Here is a 27,414-nt window from a genome sequence, read left to right as displayed (position 1 = left end):
GACAAGTTCAAACGGTTATAAACTCCTGCAAGACTGTTTCAGGCTGGACATAAGGAAGAATTCTTTACTGTCTGATCCCCCAAGGTCTGGAATAGCCTGCCATGGAAGACAGTTCAAGCACCTACTCTGAATGCCTTCAAGAAAAGATTGGATGCTTATCTTGCTGGGATCCTGTGACCCCAGCTGACTTCCTGCCCCTGGGGTGGGGGCTGGACTCAATGATCTTCTGAGGTCCCTTCCAGCCCTAATGTCTGTGAAATTTGTGAAATCCACCTCAGGATGAGCAACCCCCAATGCACCTATGGGCTAGGTGGCACCAAAATGACTAGTGCCACAAATTAAAAGGACCTGGGGTAATAATGGATCACAGTATGAATATGAGCCAGCAGTGCAATGCCAATAGGGCAATGCCAGTAGTGCAAACAATACTCTGGCGTGCATCAATCAATGCATCTCCAGCAAAACCAAGGAGGTGATTCTTGTGCTCTACTCAGCACTGGTGAGACAACACCTGGAGTACTGCATCCAGTTCTGGGCACCACACTTTAACAAGGACATGAACAAGCTTGAGAGAGTCCAGAGAAGAGCCACCCATATGATCAGAGTCTTACACAGCAACCCATACAAGGAAAGACTGAGGGATCTGGGACCCTTCAACCTGAAGACGGCTGAGAGGGGAACTGGTAGCAGCTTACCGCTACACTAGGGGCGTACAACAAAGGCTCAGTGAGCAACTGTTCACAAGAGCACCCAAAGGGAAAACCAGGAGTAAAGGCCACAACCTCCTGGAAGATTGATTCAGGCTCAACATTAGGAAAAGCTTCTTCACAGTCAGGGTGTTCAGACTGTGGAATAAGGTCCCTCTAGAGTGGTGCAATCACCTAGGCTAGAAATCTTCAAGAGGAGACTAGTCAGTCACCTTGCTGGGGTCACCTGACCCCTAGTTATCTTTCCTGCTTGGTGCAGGGGACTGGACCCAATTATCTTCTGAGGTCCCTTCCAATCTATGAATCTATTAATCTTATTCAGATAGGTTACACTAATACATCATTGTGGTAGGTTCCTATTTGCCCAATATGAGCCATGTAGTTTATTATTATGTTCAGTATTGGCTGCATTTAATCAACTTCATACTTGGTTTCTATTACTGAGAACATTCTGCTTTAAATAACAGTTCAAAGATAGACAATGTATTTAGTGAGATTTCCTTATGTGCAAATATAAGACAAGAGGCTTTTCCCCCCACTGATGGCGAGGGGCTTCATCTTGTATTCAAGTAAATAAGTTATTTAACTTAAAGAGAAGATGACCATAAATAATGTAATGCAGTGGACAAGAGCAGTGCATATCTGAGTTGGTTCATGTTCATTCAGCTGGGATTTTCATTCATCAACCTAAAAAATGAAAATTACTAAATTTCTTCAATTCCATAAGAAAGGCCCCAGATTCTAAGGTTAAGTAGCTTCACCAACTTATCTCATATTTTTTCCAATTAGCCCCTTTATTCTCTTCTGGAATCATTTGTAAATTAATCCTTATCTCTCCAACTGTAGAGAGTTTCAGCCTGCAAAGGGCTGCAGGGAGCAGGACCCAAGGGTCGCCAAGTATATATGTGCCAGTGGCCAGGAATACAACCATAGGCAGTGGTGGAAAGCAGCTCCCCCAGATGTCTGCAAGTAAGTCTAGGGGGGAAAGATTGAGGCCCCCATGGTGAGGAAGGGAGGCAGAGGCTGGGCCTGAAGGCACTGCCCAGCCAGGGCAGTGCATGGGGCCTGGGGCCAGGACAGGGAGCAGTGGTTTGTCCAGTGTGGGGTGGCTCCCTGCTGCTGTATGCACTCCTGCAGAGAGGGACATGTGGAGGCATGTGCACCGCAGATGTGTGTGCAGGGTGGGAGTGGATGCAGGCTTGGGGCTCTCTACCCTGCTGCCTTCCCCCCAGGAGCCCCGCACTGACCTCACCACCATAGTGAGGTGCCCCCCAGCCACCCAGCAGCAGTGGGGGAAGCAGCATGGAGTTGTTCCCCCTGCTCTGCTCTGGCTGTGCTGTTGGGGAATGTCATCTTAACCCTCCTCCTCCACCAGCAAAAATAAAAAATCGGCACCTATGATGTAGCTTATGATAAAAGACCAGTACTACTGCATCTACACAGCTATCACTATCCCCCTAGCTACTTAGTTTAAAGCTAGCTGTAGTGTATCTACACAGTATCCTCATATGCTTAGCTTAAGAGTAATGTCTTGAGTCAGATGCATCTGTTTCTGCTCCCTAACTAGAGGGCCCATATCCTACGAAAGAAACTAAAGAGAAATCTCAATATTTCTTCCTATTGTGCATCAAAAAATTTTAACATTCCTCATAACTTCAGGTAATGAGTGAAGGCTACCGAAATTTCAAGCATCAAAGATCAGAAGCAGCTAGCGCCATGATGGCAAAGAATTCCACATTTTAGAACTACAGCATGTCTACACTTCAACAGAATTTAAAGCTGAATGGTTTACAGGTTTCAATTATATACTTATAAACACTTAGATGCACATGCAGATAAATATCTCTTATCTATGTTGAAGCAGCATGAAAGATGTAATTCTTATTTCCAGCTTCAGTCCAACTCACTAAATGTTTAATCTCCCCACTCTTCTTCCTCTCCAGTACATTGTTCCTCTATTAAAAGCATAATATTGTACAAGTAAGATGGGTAAGAAAAAGGAATCAACTTTGTAACTTAATGGCAAAACATGGAATTTACAGACTGTGTAATATATCACTTCTATGTCCCAAAATACTGTTTCTTTTAAATGCCAAAGGAAAGGAGAGCAACAGGAGGTGTAAAATGGGTTTATCTGTAGTCACCTGTGTGAATAAAGCAATATAAAATGGACAAAGGCCATGGACAGGCATTACACATAAACCAGTTTAAGTGATCAGAAACTGATTTAAACCTGTAACAGAACAGACATTCAGTGCACATAAACCCATCTGAAAATGGCTGAAACTGGTTTGAGATAAACTTGTTTGAATGTAGTATCAGACTTAACTGATTTGGGTCAAACCAGTTTCTACAATGTCTGTCCCAGACCCCTTCCTGGTTTAAAATAAATCAGAGTCCCCCAGCATGCCAATTGCTTTGCAACTCTGGACTGGACTCTGCTCTCTGCTCCAACCCAGCAGGGATGATCCCACCCCTCTACTCCCTGGCTGGAGCTCTGGCAGAGACTGCAGGCATCTGCCTGACTTCTTCCTGCTCACCCCCCTCCCGCAACCACCACCATTCCTTTCTCAAGCAGGGATTCCCCCCTAGATTCTGCCTTAGACAGACACCTCTCAGCATTAGCTAGCATACCACATGCTGGCTATGGTCTGTTCTGTGGGAGATGGGACAAAGGCAGACAGGACAGTGTCAGCTTAGGGCTTTTTGGAGCTAATCAACAGGCAGCTGGTAATGTCCCTCCATTCCTTCCTTGGAAAAAAGTTAAGAAGAGCTTGAACTATTGTGAAAGGCTTTGTTTTGTTTGATGGGTGATAAATGCTAACAACTCCCTGTGTAACTCCCTGCTGTGTAACTCAATGCTCTGTTATCAACAGCAAGGTGGGGAACTCCTCCCTAGTCAGAGTGTCCTAATCAGGGCCCCCCTCGGCTCAACAATGTGGAAGGGATGGGAGGGCTGTTCTAGTGTCGTCGTCCCCCACCCCCCCGGGCTTCTAGCCTGAGACACTGCAGGCATGTGCCAGCATTTTTTTCAATCCAGAGGGGATATCTGTGCAGTTACAAACTGGTTCAGCCTAACCAGGTTAGACTAACCTGCAAAGATTGAATCAATTCAGACTCAGGGTTTTTGAATGCCTGTCCCTAGCCAAAAAGTCCAAAGGAAGGTTATCAATTGTCAATAGTCTCAGTATTTTAATATCTGCATAGAAACCACCACTGAGGATAATTCTGAGCCTCCTTTGAGCCTTACAATGGAGCCAGTAAAAGTTGGAGGAGAAGAGTCGGGTCATGTAACCTGGTGAGACATTCTCAAACTGAAGCACATTAAAAAGCTTATATCATTGTCTTTCAGAGTCTCATACCTATAATATTTTGGCTACAAGCAAGCATTGCTCCAGCTTTAACCTATTGGAAAAGCCATATAACCAGCTTGAGTGTTTTTATTGACTTATAGGGAACATTAATTGGCTTTGGTCATACCCACAGGCTACATAACCATTGAAATTATCAGTTGAAAAGTAGCTTGTGCTATAAAGTAGTTCTTTTGTCCTAATGACAGAATGAACATAGGCAGACAAAGGACAGTGAAAAGAGATTCTGTAAATCCCTCATCTGTCTCAGCTGGAATTAGTAGAAAAAGACAGTGCTCTATAGGAAAGGCAGTCTTGAAAATAGTTTGCATCCTGGATTTCTTCTGTAACATCTTATCCCTGTGTTAATTTAGCTACAGGGAAAAAAATCCTATTTGGCCAAATAACATAAAATTAGCAAATAACTAATCAGTAGAAGGCTTCATGTTACTAGCTGAAACAGATCAGACTCCTGGTAAAAATAGAGTCGGCCAGAGCACCTGGATATTGATTATTCTAGCTTTGCATTATGTTACATTAATATTTATTTTATGAAAATTCTGACAGTTACTGTAAAAGTACTGTGATGAGAAGTTCCCTACTGTAGCTGCAATGTCTATCAGCAATTCTCTCATCATATTCCTATCCCCTCTTTCTATACTCCCACAGTTCTCCCCTTTTTGCTATCTCTTCTAGTTTAATTCCCTAGCCATTCTCATTACATTTCTTTCTAATTTGTTTGTCTACTACCTTCTCTTCCACTTTTACTCAAGGAAAAAGTCATCTGAGGGCCAACAAAAGTATAGAGTGGTTCCTCTCCACCCCTAGTTTGTGTTCATTAGAAATATACATATACATGTTTTATCCTCATGTTAAAAATTTTAAGATTTTATGCTCTCTTCCCTCTTGGTTACCCTAAGCAGGTTAGAAGCTGTACAGCAGCATTCAATTAAGCAAATTTAATATTCTATTGCCTGCCCCAAAAACAGCATAAATCAGGCACAAGATGGCGAACACATACATTTGATGTTCCTTCACAAATCAACAAGACATTATTTCAAATTATCTTTACAGCACAGCAGGGAATCAAAAATGGCTATTTTGAAAATAGTTTTTACACTTGTCGTTGAAAAACTAACTCCTGTTTTTATTTAAAGCACTGTGTCCCTACCCACAAAAGGCATCTGGAAAAAAGGCATCTATACTTGACTATGTCATCTCATTTTTTGGAATAGCAGGCAGCATCATCCAGTGGTAATGTTTCTATGTAATAAAATTGTCATGTAGGGTAGTTTATACAGCATGGATGTATAGACAAAACTTGGTAAGAAAAAAGGAGCAGTTGATTAAAAAAGAGAGAGAGAGGGAGGGAGGGAGGGCAGGCCACTAGGCAAACAGTATGTAAGATATTTAAAATTATTTAAATAATTAGAGAAAAGTTGTGAGGGTCAGGTAAACTGCCTCATGATTAACATTTAGTTTGTGTTAAAGAAAAATATATGTTTACTCTAAGTGTTCTCTTGTGGATTTGATGCTGTTTTGTTGGTATGGTTTCAAAACTTCAGTAAAAACTGTTATTTTCTTAGAATTTCTTATGGTTAGGGACCTGCTCAAATTGCAGCTTCATGATTTTCATGGACATCACAAAAAATGGCAGCTTCCACAATTTTGCATGGATTTCACCAGGGAAAAAAACACATATTAAAAATAATCGGAGCCAGAGTTGCTGTGGTCCAGCCTCAGCCCACCAAGAGGGAAGCCACTCACATGAAGGGAAGCAGCCAACCTTCTGCCACTGATTGGCTGAGAGGGCTGCCTTTCGTGTGGTCCTGCCCCTCTCTACCGATCAGTAGTGAGGAGCAGGGGTTCATGAAAGGCAGGCCCCTCAGTCATTCAGCAGCAAGGGGTGGGGCCACCAGGGGGGAGGTTGGGGGCTCACTGTGAAAAGATCATAAAAATGGTGCTGGATGCCATGCGTGGCCTATGATTTCCTTTGTATCAGTGTGCTTTAAATATATCCCTACACTTTTTTGTGCAGCGTAACTCTGTATACCACCATTATACTTCCTGTGATTCTGTGGAAGCCTGGGATTAAAATGTCCAGGTTATAAAATTTAGTGATATAAAACTGCTGTAACACAACTAATATACGCCAGCTGAATTGCTGCCCTAGTATCTATTCTACCAACATGACTCTCGCACCCTATTTCTGTCAGGCCACAGTTTCCTCATACCAGAAGCAACCTTAGAGTTTCCTTTAGAACAGCATTTCTCAACCCATGGGTCGTGTCGCAAAAGAGGGTCACAAGAATATATTGAAAGGGTCATAAACAAACTTTTAAAATGGATTAGGAGAAATATGTGGGAAACTGTGGCTTTTCTGTTGCAGGATGGCAGAGTTCAAATCTGCAAGGGGCTGCTTGGGGCCCCCCATGCTCCACACACACACATCCTGCCCCACACACTGTGGGGTTGAGGCCTGGGAGCAAGGGGCAATGGGTCAGGAGTGAGAGGCATTGGGTTGGGACTGGCCACCCTTGTTTATACATAGGTCCTGGTACAAGAAAGGTTGAGAACCACTGCTTTAGAACAGCTGTACAGTCACTTTGAGTCTCTCCAGTGGCATAAAGCATTCTTTCCAAGATTTAGGATCTGGTCCGTGCTGTCTGCCTGACACTATTCTCTTAAAAAACAAGAGTAAGTTTTGTTTCACAGCAGGTTTTTCAGGAGACATCTCAAGTTTAGACTTCAGTCTCATTGATTCTGTAACTTGAGTCATGGGTGACAGGTGCCTACTGAGTTGGGGGACTGCTTGCCCCCCCCAGTAGGGGGAGTCCCCCTACAGCCGATTGCACCAACTGGGTGGCGAGGTTCCCCCGTCAGTCGCATGCACTGACCTGGAAGTGCCAGCAGTGCACCTGGAAGGGCCAGTGGCACTTCTCCTTGCACCCCCAACTCCTTGGCTGGCGATCTCCAGGGAGGCACCAGTACTCCCACCTGCCCTCTCTACCCATCACTTAAGTAGGGAATACTGACTATCAGGGGGTGCACCAGCACTCTCAGGGGGTGTATGCGCACCCCGTGCACCCCCTACGCATTGCCACTGACTTGAATTAAGCTCTGCCTGGTACTCAGTCTCCTGGGGTGTCATAGACATTACAGTTTGTACATGAAAACTCTGTGGAATGTTATGTGGTTTTAAAATAAGAATGTGCTGTGAGCAGTCACATATTAAGGGTTAACACCCACTCTGACCATGCATAGCTTTGACTTACTGCTACAGGTCTGACAAGCACAGGTGTCGCTAAGAGCTGCCAAACCTGCCCCTCAGCTGCCTGGCTCTCTATAGCTCTTTCATGGCTGCCTGGCTCCCCTACAGCTAACCCCACAGCTCTTCTTCAGTTGCCAGCTTTCCCACGGGTCCTCAACTCTCCCACAGCTTCTAGCTCTCCAACAGTCTGGAACAGCAGAGTCTGGGAGGATAGATCATCCACATGGGGGAGGCTGGGAGAAGTGCATCCTGGAATGCCAGAGGAATGCAAATTGTTTGTTTTGGTGCCATGGAGCAGACAGTCATTACCGCAACACATGTGGCCTAATGCCAGCCAGAGATATTTCTCCTCCAAAGAAGTGCAACTCTAAGATGTTTGTAGCCCATTTAGCTTGTCTTTTCCTGCCTCAACTCAACACCCTTGGTCTGGACAATAAAAAGTCCTTTTTAGATATGTGGGGAGCTGGAGGAAAAGCAAGGGCAACATTGGACCCCTTCTAAACCAGATGGGACAACTGACAACCGATGCCCAGGAAAAAGCCAACCTATTAAATGAGTACTTTGCATCGGTCTTTTATCAGTCCCACAGGATGCCCCTGGTCATTATGGGATGGGGGGCCTGGGTGAGGGAGGCCTGGATGAGGGAGATTCTCTGCCCTCCATCAATGCTGACCTCATGAAGGAACACCTTGAGAGGCTGGACACCTTCAAGTCACCTGGCCCTGACAATCTACAACCCAGGGTACTCAAGAAGCTGGCTAGCCCAGCCCCTGGCATGGATCTTTGAGAACTCCTGGCACTCTGGCGATGTGCCTGAAGATTGGAAGAAGGCCAATGTGGTGCCTATCTTCAAGAAAGGGAGGAAAGTGGATCCGGCAAACTACAGGCCCATCAGCCTGACGTCTATTCTGGGGAAGGTCTCAGAAAAAATGATAGTTTCATAGTTTCATAGTTTCTAGGCTCGGAAGGGACCTGAGTAGATCATCTAATCCGACCCCCCGCCATGGCAGGAAACAATACTGGGGTCAAACAACCCCAGCAAGATGTTCATCCAACCTCCTCTTAAAAACCCCCAGGGTAGGAGCCAGGACCACCTCTCTTGGAAGTTGGTTCCAGATCATAGCCACCTTGACCATGAAGTAGTACTTCCTGATATCTAGCCTAAACCTGCCCTCTGCCAGCTTGTGACCATTATTCATGGTCACTCCTGGCAGTGCACAGGGGAACAGTGACTCCCCCAATGCCCGCTGATCCTCCCTGACTAGTTTCTAACAGGCCACTAGATCCCCCCTCAGCCTTCTCTTTTGGAGGCTGAACAGGTTCAGGTCCCATAGCCTCTCCTCATAGGGCCTGCCCTGCTGTCCCCTGATCATGCAAGTGGCCCTCCTCTGGACCCTCTCCATGCTGTCCACATCCCTCTTGAAGTGCGGTGCCCAGAACTGGACACAGTACTCCAGTTGCAGCCTGACCAGTGCCGCATAGAGGGGGAGGATCACCTCTTTGGACCTGCTTGAGATGCATCTGTGGATGCATGACAAGGTACAGTTGGCCTTCCTGACTGCCTCCCCACACTGCTGGCCCGTGTTTATTAAAGAGGCCATTCTCAACAGACTGGTCAACGGCAACATCCTGAGGGATAGCCAGCATGGGTTTGTTGCGGGGGACTCTGATTTAAATTAAACCAGGAAGGGTTCTGGCACAAACATTGCATAAACAAGTTTGACCCAAATCAGTTAAGTCTGATACTACATTCAACCAGGTTTATCTCAAGCCAGTTTCAGCCATTTTCAGACTAGTTTATGTGCACTGAATGTCTGTTCAGTTACAGGTTGAAACCAGTTTCTGATCACCTAAACTGGTTTATATGAAATGTCTATCCCTAGCCCAGCAGACTCAAGTAATCGAATCTTCTCTGTTGCACTGGATTTACCATGTAACAGAGCAGCCTCCTTGCATGTATGTAAGTGCCCCTTGGTTCCATTTAGCCTTGGTCTGCATGAGAAGGTCAGGAGAGAAAACAGTCGGCTTTCCTGACCTTTCACATAGTTGTAGTTGGAAAAGAGAATGATATATTGTTTGTAGGGGATTAGGAGAAACTAATCCTTTTGCCAGCTACCACAGATTTCATGGAAGTCAGCTGAGGTCATAGGATCCCAGCAAGATAAACATCCAAATTTCTCTTGAAGGGAGGTCTTGCTTGACCAATCTTATCTCCTTTTATGACCAGGTGACCTGTCACCTGGACAAGGGAGAGGAGATTGACATCATATAACTTGACTTCAAAAAAGCCTTCAATCTGGTATCCCATTGTCACAGGATCAAGGAGATGTCCTGTGACTAATGGAGGGTTAAGGAGCTGCCAATCACCAGAGGCAGCTCAGGTGCCGGTTGCTGCAGCAACCAGATAGGTCAGGTGACCAGAAGGGGGCAGGGCCAGGCCTTTATAAACTGCCCAGGCCTGAGCCAGAGAGCAGTTCCCTTCTGGCGGCCCCCGGAGCAGGAGCTCTGCGGCAGAGCTGAGCGGCCTGAGTTGGTGGTTGCAGCCTTACCGTGCTGACCGGCTGCGATGATGCTAGGGAGGAGAACACCCTAAAGGGAGGTAGGGTTGCAAGCCCTAGAGGGGCTTGGAGTTTACTTTATGAGCGGGGAGGCTCTGTATTGTTTGTGTTGTAGCCAGTTGGCTCGGGTTTTGGTTATAGTTATCCCGGAGGACCAGGTGAGGCTGTAGGGGTGAGAGGAGGCCTCACGGGGACTCCCCAGCAGCTTGGGGGTTCCCGGTGCCCAGTAGGGGCACAGTGCCACAGCGGGCACAGCACAAGGAGTGCTGGAAAGGCACTCGCCGAGTGGGGTTGTAGCCCCAGCCGCGAGAGGCGCGGCCCAGGCCCCAGAGTGGGGCAGCGGGCGCAAGAGGCGTGGCCCAGGCCCCAGAGTGGGGCAGCGGGCGCGAGAGGCGTGGCCCAGGCCCCAGAGTAGGATTATTAGGAACCCAGTAACAGGGGGACCAAAAAGGACCCTAGAGGGGTTCCTCAGTATTGGGGACCCCAAAGGGCCTAAAGGGCCAGGTAAGGCTTCGGCCACCTGAGCCCAAATGGACACCAAAGACTGACAGGACCCCAACGGGTCAAGTAGGCCAGGTAAGTCCCAGGCCGCCTGAGCCGAAGCAGATTTATAACATTGGCAAGAACCCAGTAGGGTCGGAGAGGCCAGGTAAGGCTCTGGCCGCCTGAGCCCAATCCGGCATCCACCAGTATTCGGACAGTAGAGTGACTAGCAAAGGTTTAGGAAGATGGCCCAGGCGGCGTGATAGCCTCGGGAAGTTGGAGACTGGCATCGGGGCGTGGTGAGCCCCAGGGGCGCCAGGGAGTGGACAAACTCAGGGTTGCTGGAGAGGGGCACCAGGGTGGGACGAGCCCAAGGGGTGCCAGTGAGGGCCGGTCGGAGGACCAGGACAGGATAAACGTCCAGGAACAACTGCGAGGCTTGGGGAGTGCTAAAGGGGAGGTAGGAGGCACGCATAGCCCTTAAGGCAAGGGGTGCACAGAGGTACCCCATACGGAGTAGGGACAGAGACATTCATACCGTTCACCAGGGGGATAAAGGCAGCCTCCCATCCAAACCTATTTATCATCAAAGTCATGGTGGGCGAGAATCCGAGGGTGCTGAGTCCACCTTACGTGACAGTAGGGGGCGCTAGGGAGTACACGGCCACTTCTAGGCCCCACTCCCTCACACCCATGATCACTTCTTGGCAAAACTGGCCAACTGCGGCCTCAGGTCCACCACAGTCCACTTGCTGGGGAATTGATTCTGTGGTCGAACCCAGAGGGTGGTGGTTGACGGAAGTTAATCATGGTGCCTTATGACCAGTGGGGTCCCCCAAGGTTTTCCCCTTGGACCCAGATTGTTCAACATCTTCATTAATGATGTGGACACTGGAGTCAGAAGCAGACTGGCCAAGTTTGCCGATGACACCAAACTCTGGGGTAAAGCACCCACACCTGAGGACAGGAGGGTGATCCAGGCTGACCATGACAGGCTCAAGAAATAGGCAAACGAGAACCTGATGGTGCTTAACACTAAAAAATGCAAGGTTCTCCACCTTGGGAAGAAAAACCTGCAGCATGCTTATAGGCTTGGCAGTGCTACGCTGGCTAGCACTATGGATGAAAGGGATTTGGGGGTCATGACTGATCACAAGATGAATATGAGACTTCAATGTGATGCAGTAAAGCAAGCAAAATTCTGGCTTGCATCCATAGGTGCTTCTCAAGCAAATCCCAGGACGTCATTCTCCCATTGTACTTGGCCTTGGTGCGGCTGCAGCTGGAGTACTGCATCCAGTTTTGGGCTCCTCAATTCAAAAAGGATGTGGAGAAGCTTGAGAGAGTCCAGAGAAGAGCCACATGCATGGGACTCTTTAGCCTGGAAAAGCACAGGCTCAGGGGCTATCTGGTGGCCACCTATAAGTTTATCAGGGATGTTCACCAGGATCTGAGGGAACGATTGTTAACCAGAGCGCCCCAAGGGATGACAAGGTCAAACAGTTATAAACTCCAGAAAGATCATTTCAGGCTGGGCATAAGGAAGAATTTCTTCACTGTCTAAGCCTCCAAGGTCTCCCACTGGAGGTGGTTGATTCACCTACATTGAACACCTTCAAGCGAAATTTGAATGTTTATCTTGCTGGGATCCTATGACCTCACCTGACTTCCTGCCCCTTGGCAGGGGGCTGGACTCAATGATCTTCCGAGTTCCCTTCCAGCCCTAATCTCTATGAAATCTATGAAATCTATGGTAGCTGGCAAAAGGATTAGTTTCTCCTAATCCCCTACAAACAATATATTGTTCTCCTTTCCAACTACAACTATGTGAAAGGTCAGGAAAGCCGACTGTTTTCTCTCCTGACCTTCTCATGCAGACCAAGGCTAAATGGAACCAAGGGGCACTTACATACATGCAAGGAGGCTGCTCTGTTACATGGTAAATCCAGTGCAACAGAGAAGATTTGATTACTCCAGTCTGCTGGGCTAGGGATAGACATTACATATAAACCAGTTTAGGTGATCAGAAACTGGTTTCAACCTGTAACTGAACAGACATTCAGTGCACATAAACTAGTCTGAAAATGGCTGAAACTGGCTTGAGATAAACCTGGTTGAATGTAGTATCAGACTTAACTGATTTGGGTCAAACTTGTATATGCAATGTTTGTGCCAGACCCATTCCTGGTTTAATTTAAACCCAGATGCTTTGCAGCCCTTCATGGGGCTGTCTGCTCCAGAGAGCTGGGCTGGCCCTTCCCCAGTGCTCCCTGGCTGGAGTTCCAGTGCCGACTGCAGGCACAGCATTCTGTGCCTGGCTACTCTGCCGCCCCCCTTCCCTGCTTAAGTAGAGATTTCCCCTCCTCCCTCCCCCCTTCCACAACACGGACCATAGGCAGCATGTGGCATACTAGCTAATGCTGAGAGGTGTCTGTGTGAGGCACAGAGGACAAAGGCAGACAGGACAATGTCTTCTCAGGGCTTTTTGGAGCTAATCTGCAGGGAGCTGGTAATGTCCTTTGATTCTTTCTTTGGAAAAAGTTCCTTAAGAAGAGCTGGAACTAGTGAGAGAGGCTTTTGTTTTGATTAGTGAGGTGCTAAATGCTCTGTTATCAACTCCCTGCTGGGCTGATCAGGAGAAGCAAGGGGGAGAACCGCTCCCTAATCAGAGGTTCTGCCAGGGCCTAGCCATGCCCTCCCTCAGCTTAGCCCTGATGAAGGGAAAGGAGGGCTGCTCTAGCACTCCCCGGCTTCTAGCCTGAGCCACTGCAAGCATGTGCCTGCATTTCTTCAGTCCATGCGGTTACAAACTAGTTCAGCCTAGCCAGGTTAAACTAACCTGCAAAGATTGAATCAATCCAGACTCAGGCTCTTTGAGCGTCTGTCCCTAGCCTTGGAGTGCAGAAACTACTCAATTACTCAAGTCTGCTGAAGTGCAGAAATTAACATGCTCCAGCAGCCTCCAGCATCACATGTAGCAGAGTCCCTGCCCTGAAAAATGGTGGTGAGATGCTTTAAGCTAAATCTCATCAAATTACAGCATTTGAGGGGCAGATTTGGCAGCTTCCTAGCCACAAGCCCTCACAAGTCAAAGCGATGCACAGTTAGAGAAGGTATTAACCCTTAATGTGTGACTGCTCACAGCACATTCTTATTTTAAAACCGGACAATATTCCATGGTTTTTGTGCGCAAACTGTAACGCTCATCAAATGAGCTTTAGTTCAAAGCACCCCGCTGCCAATTTTTAAGCACGGGGACACTGATACATATGATGATCAGGCACTTTTAATTAACATGGCTTGCTAATTAAAGCATCAGCCCACCCTACCCTACCCCAATCTCCTGGAGCACATCTATAAATGCCCAAGATCTTACACTGAAAGAGGATGAGTTGTACAGGTGCTCTCTACTCCATTTCCTGAGAAGACTAATTAATACCTCTTCTTCCATAATGCCATAAAAATGGGAACCAGAGAAGAACACTCCATTCCCACTAGGCCCAGAAGAAAAAAAAAGCTATAGGGAGTTTCTGTTTTGTCCTCTCCCACAGTTATGATTTCTCCTCTGTCTCAGACACAGTTGCTTCCAATTTTCTTCCAGGGTATTCTGGGAGTACTTTGATCCACACTCCACTGTGTCTACTTGTTTTAAAATCAAAACATAAACCTGCGATAGAGAAGAGGGAGGGTTAGAAATTATGCTGAATGCATTGATCCTTGATCTCTAGTCCTGTCAAGCACTGCAAAAAACCTTATCCAGGATGAACAGATTTTTATTCAGCCTACTTAAATCACTTAATATTATATTTAGAATAATAAGCAAATTTGAGTTTTGCCTCAATATATGCATCCCTCTGTGATGCATATTAATATAAATGTGCATATTAACAGAAAAAACATAAACTGGACTGTGTGAACATATATAGTAACAGTAAATGTCTTACTTTGCTAACATAAATGTCAGCTTAAAAAAACACTAGACTCAGGAAATCTAGAATGATAAGAAAGATAAACAGTCGGTATAAACCACATATTATATATAAACCATTTACATTCTGGACTCTAAATTCTACTGGTTGAATCCTACATAAAATAATTCTAGTTTGCATTGAACAAATTAGGTTTAAGAGATGTTTAGTCATGATTAAACAAGTTAATAACCTGGTTGTTATATGGCAATAAACTATAACTTTCCTGTTTCCATTAGGCTAATAAAATTGAGATCATATGTGCTAGGGCTTTTAAGATCCCACGTTGCACCCGTATTTTAAGAAGATAATCCAATCACGTATATGCTAACCAAGATCCCAGATTATTAAAATATCATTTGAAAAGTCCTGGCAGGATTTTTTTCTTAGGGTAGCTTGTGAGGCATGATATGAAACTGAATGATTCAATATACAGAGTCCTATGGAGATTCCCAAAGGATTATGAATATCTGCTTGAATCATTATTCTGCCATTGGATATGCTATAGGTATCACAGATCAAATGATATTCTTTTGTATAATGAAATGACTGCTGTTCTGCCTTTTATTTCTGGTTAGATAAAATCCTTTGAAAAACAGTTTAACAGGGCAATTACTTTCATGTCTGTTTCCACTAATATATTATTTAAGTACCATAAACAGTTAAATGATGGTTAACACTCCATTAGATTTTAATTTCCTATGCCAAAAAGCCCCATTAAAAATAAAATACTGGACAAGGATGCACAACTAATTATTCATCCATATTAATGATCTCCCCCCTGTATTAAATATATCAATTATACACATCAATTATACAAATATATCAATTATAGACATTCCTGCAGATCTGTAACCAAATATTTGCCCATTTAATGTAATAGAGGGTATGCAGGGACTGGGTTTCTGAAATGTATTCCCCTAGATTTGCAGTTCACATACACACTATAAGTTACTACATAACTTTTATGAAGAGATCAGAAATTGCACCTTATAAACTAACCAAAGTGTGTGTGTGTGTGTGTGTGTGTGTGTGGTGGTGGTAGTAGTAGTATTAGTAGATGCGTCTGAGGAAGCTTCAGTCAAGAATGCTTGTGCCCCACACACACACACAAAGCTATATGTGCTTTTGTATGTATATTATATATATACATACACACATACTTCAGTTAGTCTATGAGGAAGACTAACCTTCAACTTGATTTCAGACATAGATCTATATGTCTCTGAAATGTGAAATTTGCTGAGATAGCACATCCATATCACTACAGAAATCCTTCTCTTAGCCGTCTCAGAAGAAAGACCAAAGAGTGAAAAGCCATGAAAGCTTTGCTACCTTCTCTAACTCCTGCAGGTTGTCAATTTCTTTGAAGCATTACTAGGGAAGTGTAGAAAAGGGTTACAGTACTGTTGCATGGTCTGTTACTAAACAGAGCACTTGAAGATTTCCAGCTCTCCCCAGTTCCCAATGACCTCATCCTCTCCCACTACTCTAGCTAATAATCCATGCTCATCTCCTTTGATCTGTACACTGCTTTGGACACAGCCAGTCACCCCCCTCCATTTTTTGAAATCTTGTTCTCTCTTGATTTCCATGACTGTCCTCTCCTGGCCCTCCTCCTCCCTCTCCAATTAGTCCTTCGGTATCCTTCACCATCACCTTCCAACTTCCTTCCACAGGGCTCTGTCCCTGATTGTCTTTTCTCCTCACTCAGCCCTTCATCTCCCTGTTTCAAATTCAAATTCAATAGTAATGTACATGGGGATAATTCACAATCTAGCTCTGTACTCCAGGCCTGAATCCTTTCTGTCTAAACTGATCTCAGTCCAACTCTCCAACATTTCCTGCAGATGTCCAATCATCAGATCAAGCTAAAAATGACTAAAACAAAACTCTATCCCATAAAACCTCTCTCAATACCTAAAGAAGGGTACTTGCACCCAAAAGCTTTCAAAGAACATTTTTTCCAACTACTCAGTTGGTCTAATAAAATATATCACATCTACCCAAAGAATCTTGCCTTCTCAATGCCTCTGATCTTGATCAGAATGGAAAACAACATCAGAATCCTGGCCATGCTGGCTTGTAATCCAGGTATCATCTTAAATTTAGACCTCCCTCTAGCTCCTAATTTCTACTCTATGTCCATGTCTTTCTGGATTTTTTTCTGTATAACACTGATAATACATATCCTTCCCCATCCATTCACCTAGCTAAAAGGCTCATCCACATTCTTCCCTTTTTCTATAATCTGCTTGTCTTCAATTTTAAAGCCTCTCCCTACCTTACCTGTCGCCTGTCACTCCACTTCAAGGTAGTCCAGCAGTAGATCCAAGGGAGGTGAAGTAGTGCAGTTACATCCCCCTTCTGCTATGTAGCACTGGGCTCTTCCCCATGGACTGATGGGGAATACCTGGGGGACAAGCTGGAAGTAGATGCAGGAGGAAGGAACCCACCTACAGCTGTGTCCCACCAAGCCTAGCACCCTCACACAGCCACTCTCTGCAGCTGGCACAGACAGCCCTGTCTAGTGCAAGACTCTTGACCCAGCTGCATGAGGCACAGCCAGGGGCAAGATTCCCATGTGAGCTGAGTGTTTCTCATACCCCCAAGTCTTACGGATCACAGCAGCCATGACCTGCAAGGCTCAGGGGTTTCACACTGGGGAAGGTGCACCCTTAAGGCTGGGAGACCTGTCAGCCAGCAGAATCCCAGCCACAAAAGAGACCCTGCTACACACACAAATTAAAGCTTGATAGCAACCAGCTATAAAGTTATTATACATTTTTGAGACCTAACTTTATAGCTGGTTGGAGCTTTTTATCGTGTGACAGCTATTTTGCATGTAGCAGGTCTCCAGGTAATTGCTCAATTAACCAGTTAATTGCACAATACCAGTAATGTGTAGAGGGGGCTATAGTGGCAGAAACCATTTTTTATTTCAAGTTTGTACAGTGCTTAAAATAATTGAGGTCTCATTCCCAATTAAGGCCCCAAAATACTTGGGTAGCGCCAATAATATACAACATTAGTTCTATCAGTCCAAAAGCCTTGATGAACACCAAAACACTGGTAAAACGTTTTATTAAGAATTACAGATATTGATATATAAAAATAGATTCATTTTCAAAGTAACCAAACATTACCAAAGTATGAATATCAGTATATAAACCAAAGAATACAAATCTGTTTGACTACATAAACTTCCATACTTAATTCTATCAGTTGTCAGTTGAACCCACAAATTCTCAAAGTTTGAAACATTTAGCATTTTCACTTAGAATAATTTTTTTAATTACTCTGTCGAAAGTGCTGTAATGGGCAATATGTTTAAAACCTTAACTCAAAAAAATGTTTGTCTCTCAGAATTTGTAGTGAGCTACATTTTCAGAGTGACTCTTTGCATCAAAATCAGCATCAATTCAATGCTCTAGACATCTGCAACCAATTACAGATATCCTCACTCTCCAATGTCAAACATATTTCTCTCTCAATTCTTGTGTATTCCTCATTAATCACAGAGGGCAGAGACAAGAGGAAACAAGCACAGGTACCTGACACACATTTTTCTTTTTTAAAGCATACACTGGTTTGGATTCCCTACACAACTGAACCTGCCAAGAACCAAATGAAATACTTTATTGTTGTTCACAATTCTACTGTCATGTAAGCTGTTTTTACTTTAATTCAACACATCATAAAAACAAGGTGTTCCTCATTCAATCAATAAAAGTACCAACGTGTAAAATATAAAACCAGTAAGCTAAGATATTATTTGCAAAGGAAAAACCAGGGAGAAAGAAGTTAAGAGAAAAGCTATCTAAATATAATAAAAGCAATAGAAACCTCCCATACAAAAATATAACTGATCAATATCTGAGAAAAAAAAATCAATTAAAAAAAAATCCATGAAAGTTATTGAAAATTAGTCAGATGACTAAAGTAAAAAATGAAGGTGAGAGATGACCATGGAAACCAAACAGCTTTATCAGCAGTATACCAACTTACAAGGGGAAAGAAATGTTGTATGCTAGAAAAACAATGACAGATGTGGTAAATAAGGCAGAGCCCCCCCCAAAAAACAAATCACTGGAAGGGGAAAAGAGTGTTCTTTTAAAGGCCAAAGAGAAGTTTGTCTCTTGCGATATGGAGGCTGCTTACCTGACTTGTGACTAATGAGTTCACCCCTGCTTTCATAGCAATTTAAAAATTAATAGTACTAAATGTCTAAGAAAATGACTATGCAATGGCTTAGGGCCTTGTTACACAGTAATTTTGGTTCCTGGAGCTCTTAACCCCTGGACTGTCTACACATTAATACCTGAAACAAGTTTAAGCAACTCAAAGTTACACCACTCCAGGGCAGGATTATCACAGATACAGATCAGAGAACTTCTGGGAATCTGTATGAGCTACCCAACTCATCACACTAAGGCATAGCCACTCTACACCTTAGTGTAAACACCCCACCGGTATGGGCACGTCCAGATGAGCCTGCACGTGCCTCTTGCAGCGTCTCAAACCCCTTTGAGATGCTGCAAGAGGCATGTGCAGGGGAAAAATATGTTCCCTGCACTGCAAATTTGCAGCTGGGGAGCAAAATTAGCCCCCTGCATATCCAGGGGTCAAACAAAAACCCAGGGGAAAAAACAGAGGCAACCAGAGGCTCAGTCCTCCAGAGATGCTCTAGCAGGGTGCCAGAGCATCTCTGTGGTTGGCCCTTTCCATGGTCCTGAAGCATACTGCCTGCCTGTGCTGTATGGCAGTGGTGCAATCTTCAGGGACCTAGACCCAGTTTTTGCCAGGTAAGCAGGGGTTTGGGGGGCTGGAGGAGGTAAGAGCAGACCTTCCCCAACTCCATGTTCATTCCCCCCATGCCATTCATTCTCCCCACACCCTTTTTGTTCTCCCCACTCTCAGTTCATTCCCGTAGCTCCTGGCTCATTCCCCCCACTCCCCGTTCATTTTATCCCACCCCTGGTTAGCTACCCCTGCCCCCCTGTTTGTTCCCCTAGCTCCCTGATGGCTCTCCCAGCCCTCTCCTTCTCCCCCCCACCACTGACAGTACCAGAAAATGAACAGGAGGCTGGAGACAGCCCTGGAGACATTCCCCTGCTGTCTCCAGCCTCCTGCTCCTTCCCCTGCTTGTCTCCAGCCTTGGGAGGGGACAGCAAGTGGAGAACTGGGGGAATGAACAGAAGGTGTGGAGAATGAACAAGAGATGGGGGAAATGAATGGGGGGCAGGGGAATGAAGAGGGGGAAGGGAATGAATGGTGGATGGGGGGAATGAATGGGGAGCAAGGGAACAAATTGGGAGCTGGGGGAACCAATGGAGGTGGGGAGAATGAACCTCCTGTTCATTCTCCTATTCTCTCCAGCCTCCTGCTTGTTCTCCTGCTCATCTGCAGCCTCCAGAGGCTGGAGAAGAGCAGGGGAATAAGCAGGGGCTGGGAAACCAGCAGGGAGTAGGGAGCTGTCAGGACCCTTCAGGCAGGGTAGTCCATATGCTGGGGCGGGGGGAGCTCTGCTCTGTGGGGGGGAGGGGACCATTGGCGATGCATAGGGGGTGCACGTGCACTCCCCCCATCTCCAGTGGTGTCTGTAGGTGTCAGCGATCACCACTGGCCACTGCTGTCACTGCGAGTGATGTCTGTGGGTGTTCACCACTCGCTATCCCTCCCCCCACTGCTGACAATGTGGCAACATCTGTGGGAGCTCCCTGCTTACCACTGCCACCACGCTTCTGCTGCTGCCAGCACTTCCATGCCCTGCCAGCTGCCATGCAGGGGACCCACCCCTTCTAAGCAGCTCCCATACCTACAGTCCCCCCACACCTACCCGCACAGTGACTCACATGCCCCCACATCCCTCCACACCCAACCACATCCCCCCACCCCCTTCCTACCCCCTCCTGCGAACCCCACATCCCCCCATCACATACCCACCATATGATAAGGAAACCCAAAGCAAACATTAAAACTTATAGATATTTAGGATTTATTTTATTATGATGCTAGAGACCCTGGTAGGCTTCCAAATTTCTTTAACATTGTAAATATAGCAATAAACCATTGCCCATCTGATGAATCCCCCTTTCTCTCTCTCTTTTGTTCTAATTGTGGAAGAACGTGGATTTGGGGGTATTTTAAAAAGTGAATTTGGGATGCTGCTTCAGCAGTCTAGCTGACACAAGAGGCTAGTGTCCCCAAATACCAATTGCCTGGGCCCCAGAAGCTCCTCAGGTCAAATAACCCTGAGCTGCTGGCCAGGGCAGGTTTTTGTACTGCTGGGGCCAGGACAGGGCAGCTTTTCACACTGCTGGGGACAGCACAGCTGCTGTAGCTCCCCCTGGCTGCAGATCAGGGAGGAGCCAGGCAGGGTTATTTTACCCCAAGTGGCACAATTTGCTCCACAAAAAAGTGCATGTGCGCTGAGGCAAAAAGTCCCAGCTCAAATTTCCACCACTTCTATTTGAGCTGCTGCAAGTGCATGTGCTTGCATGTGTGGATGTGCCCTATGTGTGGATGGAGGGGAGGCGGAGGGGTAGGATTCCCACCTTTCGGCCCTCTAGGCCTTTGCTGCTAGCCTGAAGTGCGACTGCTCCAAACTCGAGCTAGCACTAACACCCATTAACATTTGTGTGGCTCTCCATGTAAGGTGTAATAAGGCCCTTAGTTCTTGCCTGAAGATCTCATAAGATACTGTGATTCCGATCACTGTTTGGTATCAGCACTAGATAGAAATTTTGCTCGTAGGTAAATCCAAGTAACTCCCCTATGAACTGTTACAGCACAAGTGCAGAAGTGCAAAATTTCCCCAAGTATAAACGTGAATAATTCTGAATATCTTATTCCCTTAGTTCCACACTATAAAATCATCACTGCAAGTGAAATGACAATGAAGAAATAAACTGGTTTAGGCAAAATATAAACCAGGACAAATTTTTCCCCATCTCTACACCAAACTATGGCAAGTCCCTCTAACACAGAGGTTTAACAAATACGGTCACTGATCGTGGAGAGTCCCCATAGAATTCTACCATTGTTACTGAGCTGCTGCAGATAACAGGAGTTAGAAAAGCAGGGGTTCCTATCCTTTAAACCAGGCTCAAGCTTCATATAAGCATCTGAAATCTTTGGATCTTTCTCCAAATTTCTATCCAGGACAGAAAAACTGGAGCAAATCAAGGCAGTATTGGTTTCCTGCCCCAGATAGGAAATTACAGTATCCCATTTTTCCTTGAAAAAGTCAACTCAACATTTTTAGAAAGGCAAATCCAAACTAAATATTTTATAAGTGAACCATGAATGAAATAATAGAAATTAAAGACATTCTACTATCTAAAGAAAGAAATTAAATAAGACAAACTAAAGGCAATTAATTTGGTAACATAAAAGAGAAGTATAAAAGGCAGAAAAATTAAGAGTAGCTTCAACATGGCAAAGCAATGAGTGAGATGGTCTCCATAGCACTACAAATTGATTTATTTGACAGTGACAACTGGCAACAGAACAAACAGAAGTGTAGATATGTGGTAAATAAGACACACATCTATAAGGCACAGGACTGATACCACTTTTTAAAATATTGTATGTTAGTTAAACCCATTATTACCCATCCTAATTCCTTCATCAAAGTTCTGAAAGTGATTCACGAAGTGAACCAGAAAATCATCAGAATTTGTTTCAACTTTTATTGTTACCGGATCAGTGTCACATTTGCATTTCTGAAGATTTAACCCTTCTGAAAACTAAAATCCAAAATAAAATGTTAGCAGAAACATGACAAAGAATGGGGGGGCGGGTTCTGTTTTTTGTTGTTTGGGTGGGAAGGGGTTTAAACCCACAGGAGCAATTTCTATCTATGAATCTGCAAAGCAGACTATCGAAACCAATTCCAGGATAGAATTTATCCCTTGATATTTAAAAAAAAACAAAAAACAATGGTTTATGTAACCCTTCTTTTAGAAACAGCTAAAGAGTTAATTTATTTCCAGGTTTTTCTTCCTAGGATTTACAGGTGCACTCACTGAATGTTCTTGTGAATTATGGAAGAGTGGTCTTCTATAAAATGCAAACACCCACCCAAACAAAAAAATCTGTCATGATATACATTCAGATGCTAGTCCTTTGCCATTGCCGATGAACTGTAGGGATTGTTTAGAATAAAAGCTGCATTAAAGTGCATTAAGATTTATTTTACCATTTTGCTGCCAACATATACATATTTAAATCAAAAGCCAAGCTCACCCCTCAACACTTATCATGTTAGCTTTTCACACATTTATGAAGTATCCAAAGCCTGCTTTAGCCTGATAAATAAATCACCATTCTGCAAAGCAAATAATCTGAATGTTTAAGCATCTGTTATGTGGCACTTGACTCTACTATTGAAATTTGATTGGAAAAGAGAAGTTGCTTAACAGTAACTGAAGTGCTTTGAGAGATGCTGCCCTTAAGAAAATTCCCACTGTTGACACCCGAAGTGGGAATGTTCACAAAGGCAACGTGTCTCATGTGCCTTGAGTACTAAAGTTCAACAGTGTTTTTGCCCTAACAATAGCCACACAGTGAGCATGCACCCTTCAACTTCCTTGCGCTCTGTACTATGGACATAAAAGATGCTTCTTGCTCTCAGCCACAGAATCTCAGTGTGCCCAGGCCAGAAGAAAAGGCAGAATGAAAAATGTGCATAAAAACAGTACATTTCAAAGACCTCCAGTTATCAGGAACTTCTCTCTCACTGTCCCTTGAGTAGGTCTCCATATGACAAAATACTTGATGAATATGCATATGGAATTTCTTGCAGGTGTCTGGCATGGGAAAGAATCCCAGAGACAGGCTACCAAAGATATCTGGGCTCTGCTGGAACAAGCTCTAATCACCAAGTGGCCACTTCGGAGACTTCAGAGCATATCTTAACATGGCTCAGGGTCTAGTTAGATGGTCTTGAGGTGAAAAATCACTTTGCCTTTTGCTCTGTCAGCTAGCATAACATGCAGCAATGGGCAAAGCTTAGCCTTATGCAAGTAAAAGGACAAGGCCTCCCTAGCGTGTGTAGCAATGACTTCACTTTCAAAAAGTGCGTTCTGATGGATGAATTTGTTAACTTGGATGGAATTCCATAACAACCTTCAGGAAGAAATTAAGGTGACCCTACAAGGACAGTTTTTTCAAAATATAGCACTAGCAGAGCCTGGACCCCACCCAGGTATCTAGCCAAAGTAATAATCACCAAGAAATCAGCTTACATAAACCGAAGGAGAAAAAAAGCAGGTTGCCCTTGGTACAAATTGAAGGGCTATCAGTTCTGAAAGAACTAAGATACCATCACACTGAATGATCACATTTCTCACCAGAGGAAATGCTTTGCTTATATCCTTGAGGAGTCTGAGTACTGCCAGATGGAAGAATACCAATTAACTGTCTTTCAGTTTGTTTTGAGATATTCTAGAAATGGAACAGACAGTGATTTTCCCCTCTAAACTGAACGAGTTACTTGCTTACACAGAGATTATCCACCAATGTTCAACCCCTAGCTGATCTCTTTTAGAAGCCAAGTTATAATCCTTCTAAAAATGGTTCTTTATAGGGAAAATGACCTAGAATGTTACAATACACTAGGTGAAGTTATTAGTAATGCAGCTGGGACTAGCTGATATTCATGTTGATCTCCTCAAACATACTTGGGAGTCTTGTTTGTGCCCTAAGTAACATATGATGGCACAGCAAGGATTCACACATGAAACTGGAAAGTATATTAATTGCCAAAAATGAAAGAGCTCTTTGCTTCAAATAAGGAAAAAAAAATAAGGAAAAAACCCCACTCACTTACCTCTAGTATGATCAGCACATAAACACCTGCTAAGATGATTGATGCAATTGTTACTTGTGTCTCTATATTTGCATGAAGATACTGATACTTCATAGACAGAGGAACAATTTCAGACTCCTTTAGGAAAGCCTGAATGTTTATGGAGATTGCCTTACTGTGGAAAGAAAGAAAAGTTCTGCTTCATTACAGCATGAAACAGCATTAGTTATAAAAGCAAAGATTAGAGAGAAACAGCTTTAAATGCTATAAAATTATTTCCTTATTAAATTTAAAAGTTGCAAGTAACTTTTAGGAATCTTTACTACCAAATCTGTAGAAAATATATTTTGGAATGTAAAATGATCCAAAAAATAAATTAGCTTTCAAAACTTACTTTAAAAAATTAGTAAAGCTTATGCGGTAAGGCCAAACAGAAGACATCTAAGTAATGAAACTTTATAGTTTTTATTTCTAAAGTAAATAAAATACCTTTTTACAGTAATCAGGTCTAAAAGTTCATATGAAACATTTGTTCTTTTCTAATCTGAGAACCAACCTGTTTAGTATCTCAAAGGTTTTAGTTGTGGTAACTTGCTCATTTCTTCTTGAAAGTAAAGGTAGAGTCCAGTTATACAAGACCTGCAAGGAAATTAAATTTGTATTAATAATTAGAGGTAATTGAAAATAGTTTATGGTACTGTTCACATATTTTACATAGCTTGTACATACTTGGGACCAAACAGTAGTGTGGATCCATTCACATATAACATTCACGTCAAAGGAAATTGAAGCAGAAATATATATGTCTGCATATGTGTGTGTGTGTACAAAAATCCACATTTTACAGAAAAAAAAAGGTTAAAACCATCACCTGCTGCTGCCATCTTCTCCTAGATCTAGGGTCTTCTATCTCTCCAATTTGCACTGTAATATATTCCTCTGTCCACCGATCAACCACATCTGCTACAAAAGGTCCTCCTAGTTCTAACTTAAGTAGGGCAGAGTCATGAACATCTGTTAGATTCAGAGCTGAAGGTAAGCCAGTTAAGGGTGAAACTGAGTGTAAATGATATAAGATTGCATGAATTCTGGAAATACAGTATATTTAACGTATGTACACAAAATATACCAGGCAGTCTCTCCAATGCAAAAGAAATCATTCACAGGATAAAAGACAAATAAAATAAAAATCCCTTTCTACAAAGTATACCTATCAGAGGTAGCAATTTTTTTAAAACTCTGTGCTGCTAAAAGAACCCTCCTGGTGAGGCTGAGAAAAGATGGAGGCGACTGTGTCACCACCTCCTCCCCACTTTAACTTTGAGGCTGTTTTGTTGCTGTAGACCTGTGCTAGTTGCAGAGGAAGTCAATCACGGAAGAAACTAAACAAGAATAACATTTCCATCAATTACAACCTTGACTGAGACATTTGAAATCCCTGTTGGCATCTTCAGCAGGAGGCAGTTTTGTTCACAAGTGCTGGCAAATGTTGATTTGGAAACCATGTGGATAGCTCAATAATGATTTATTCTCAGGGTACAGCAGAAGTCAAGAAAGAACCAGAAATGCTAGGATGCATAAAGAAAGGGATACAGACCCTAAAAACACCATGCTGAAGTAATTAATCCACAAAAATACCCAATTGTTTCACAATTTCAAGAACAAAATGTCAGCACTGAGGATCCAAAGAAAGGTTTAATATCAAGCACAGAACGACGTTCTATTGACATCATAGCTTTTAGACAGCTCTTTAATGCATAGTAAAGGAAGATCTTCACTTCTCACAGTTCATGGAACACTTTACAAAGGGGCAGAACATATTGCAATTTTTGTACAAGTTCATTGTACCTGGTATAAATGAATGTGAAAGATGTTTTGCTGCTGATAACACTGAAGGGTTTTAAATAGAGGAAGAAAAACCATGACCTAACTAAATTTGTAAAGCCTTGTTACTGCTATGTTAATATTTACAGTACAGCCCTTTATCCCACTTTTAATGAGCTCTAGTGAAATATCAAAGGTCACCCTGACGGACCATGCTCCAACTGAGTTCTAAGATAGGGTTTGGGGGAGAGGCGGGTTTCCTCGTCCTTTGGATAGCCAAAATTCCTACAGCTTTAAAAGAGGCAAAATGTCACACCTTCATTAGTACTTAGCAGAAAGCCTGAATGAGGCAGTGAACTACACTCAGGCTTAAAAAAAGATTTTAGCAGGTCACGGTGGCAATATACTGCCACTTTCAGAACGCATGCAATGCCCATGCTACAGCCTGTTTTCTGAAGAAAGTGCTGAATTCGTCAAAACAGTCAATCCAACACCATTTAGAAGCAAAGAATCCACTCCATTATTCCTTTTAACAGGATTAATTACATTAAAAACCCCAAAGAAATAATGAAAGAGGTCAGTAGATATTTCTTTAAACCCATGCCAAACAGGAAAATGTACGTTCCCTCCCTATCAAACTTATTACTAATTCCTACCCTTGTCTTCAGTTTTCAAATATGGCTTGCCATCACATTTTTCAAACCCCAGCATAGTTGTACAAGTCTGTGCTGATACCATATCAACAGCTTTAACAAGAGGCATTAATTGTTATCTTTCAAAAAGCTTGCTGACCTCTATTCATTAACCCAATGACTCAGGGCACCTATGACAGCTTGAATGCCATTATGAGTGCAGCCAATAATTTATATTTCCAAAAAAATTCAGGTGAGCATAATTATGGCAGCTTCCTTTTACACAAAACTGTTAAAATAAATCCTGTAATTACATAGATGACACATTCAAAAGCCATTACAAAGAAGGCTCAAAATTAAAGGAAAAAGGAAACCTTTTTTAAAAGTTAAACACAGTAGTGCCTTCATACAAAACAGATTTTCTTCCAATAAAATTGAAAATGCAGATATTTTTCTCCCATTTTTCCATGTACATGTATAGCATCATCAGAAAGAATGCTAGCAAAAGTCATCACAAATTAAACTTCAGAATTTAGACTTGTGGCAGCTGAAGCGCTTAAAACTAATATCCCATCAGATTTAACTCCCTCTAAACAGAACTAAGGGAACCTGTTGTCATTCTACTTCTGTTGTATCAGAGCACAGCATATCCTTTATAAAAAGTAGAACCCAGTCTTCTCAAAACACCTTTGCTGTGAAAAACTTGAGCTGTGTTTCTCTGAATAAATGTAATTATTTTCCTATCAAGGGATTTAATTTTTTTTTTCATCATTCCTCAGAATTCAGCCTGGAAGTCATGAACATTCC

At 43.6% G+C, this 27,414-nt stretch overlaps 1 protein-coding gene across 1 annotated transcript in view; it reads right to left on the bottom strand.

The window, feature by feature from the left end:
• The window catches only part of OCA2 (OCA2 melanosomal transmembrane protein), a 416,292-nt gene that overhangs the window by 258,884 nt on the left and 129,994 nt on the right, over positions 1-27,414 (bottom strand). The window contains exons 7-9 of the mRNA XM_090031667.1: positions 25,023-25,180; positions 24,708-24,790; positions 24,173-24,326 (exon numbers count right to left, since the gene is read on the bottom strand). Coding sequence (XP_089887793.1) covers positions 24,173-24,326; positions 24,708-24,790; positions 25,023-25,180 — 395 coding nt within the window. The remainder of the gene's footprint in view (positions 1-24,172; positions 24,327-24,707; positions 24,791-25,022; positions 25,181-27,414) is intronic.

The sequence above is a fragment of the Crocodylus siamensis genome, chromosome 1 (assembly GCF_052110815.1).
Source record: "Crocodylus siamensis isolate JL-2025a chromosome 1, ASM5211081v1, whole genome shotgun sequence".
Lineage (NCBI taxonomy): Eukaryota > Metazoa > Chordata > Crocodylia > Crocodylidae > Crocodylus > Crocodylus siamensis.
This window is presented reverse-complemented; position numbering and strand designations above follow the sequence as displayed.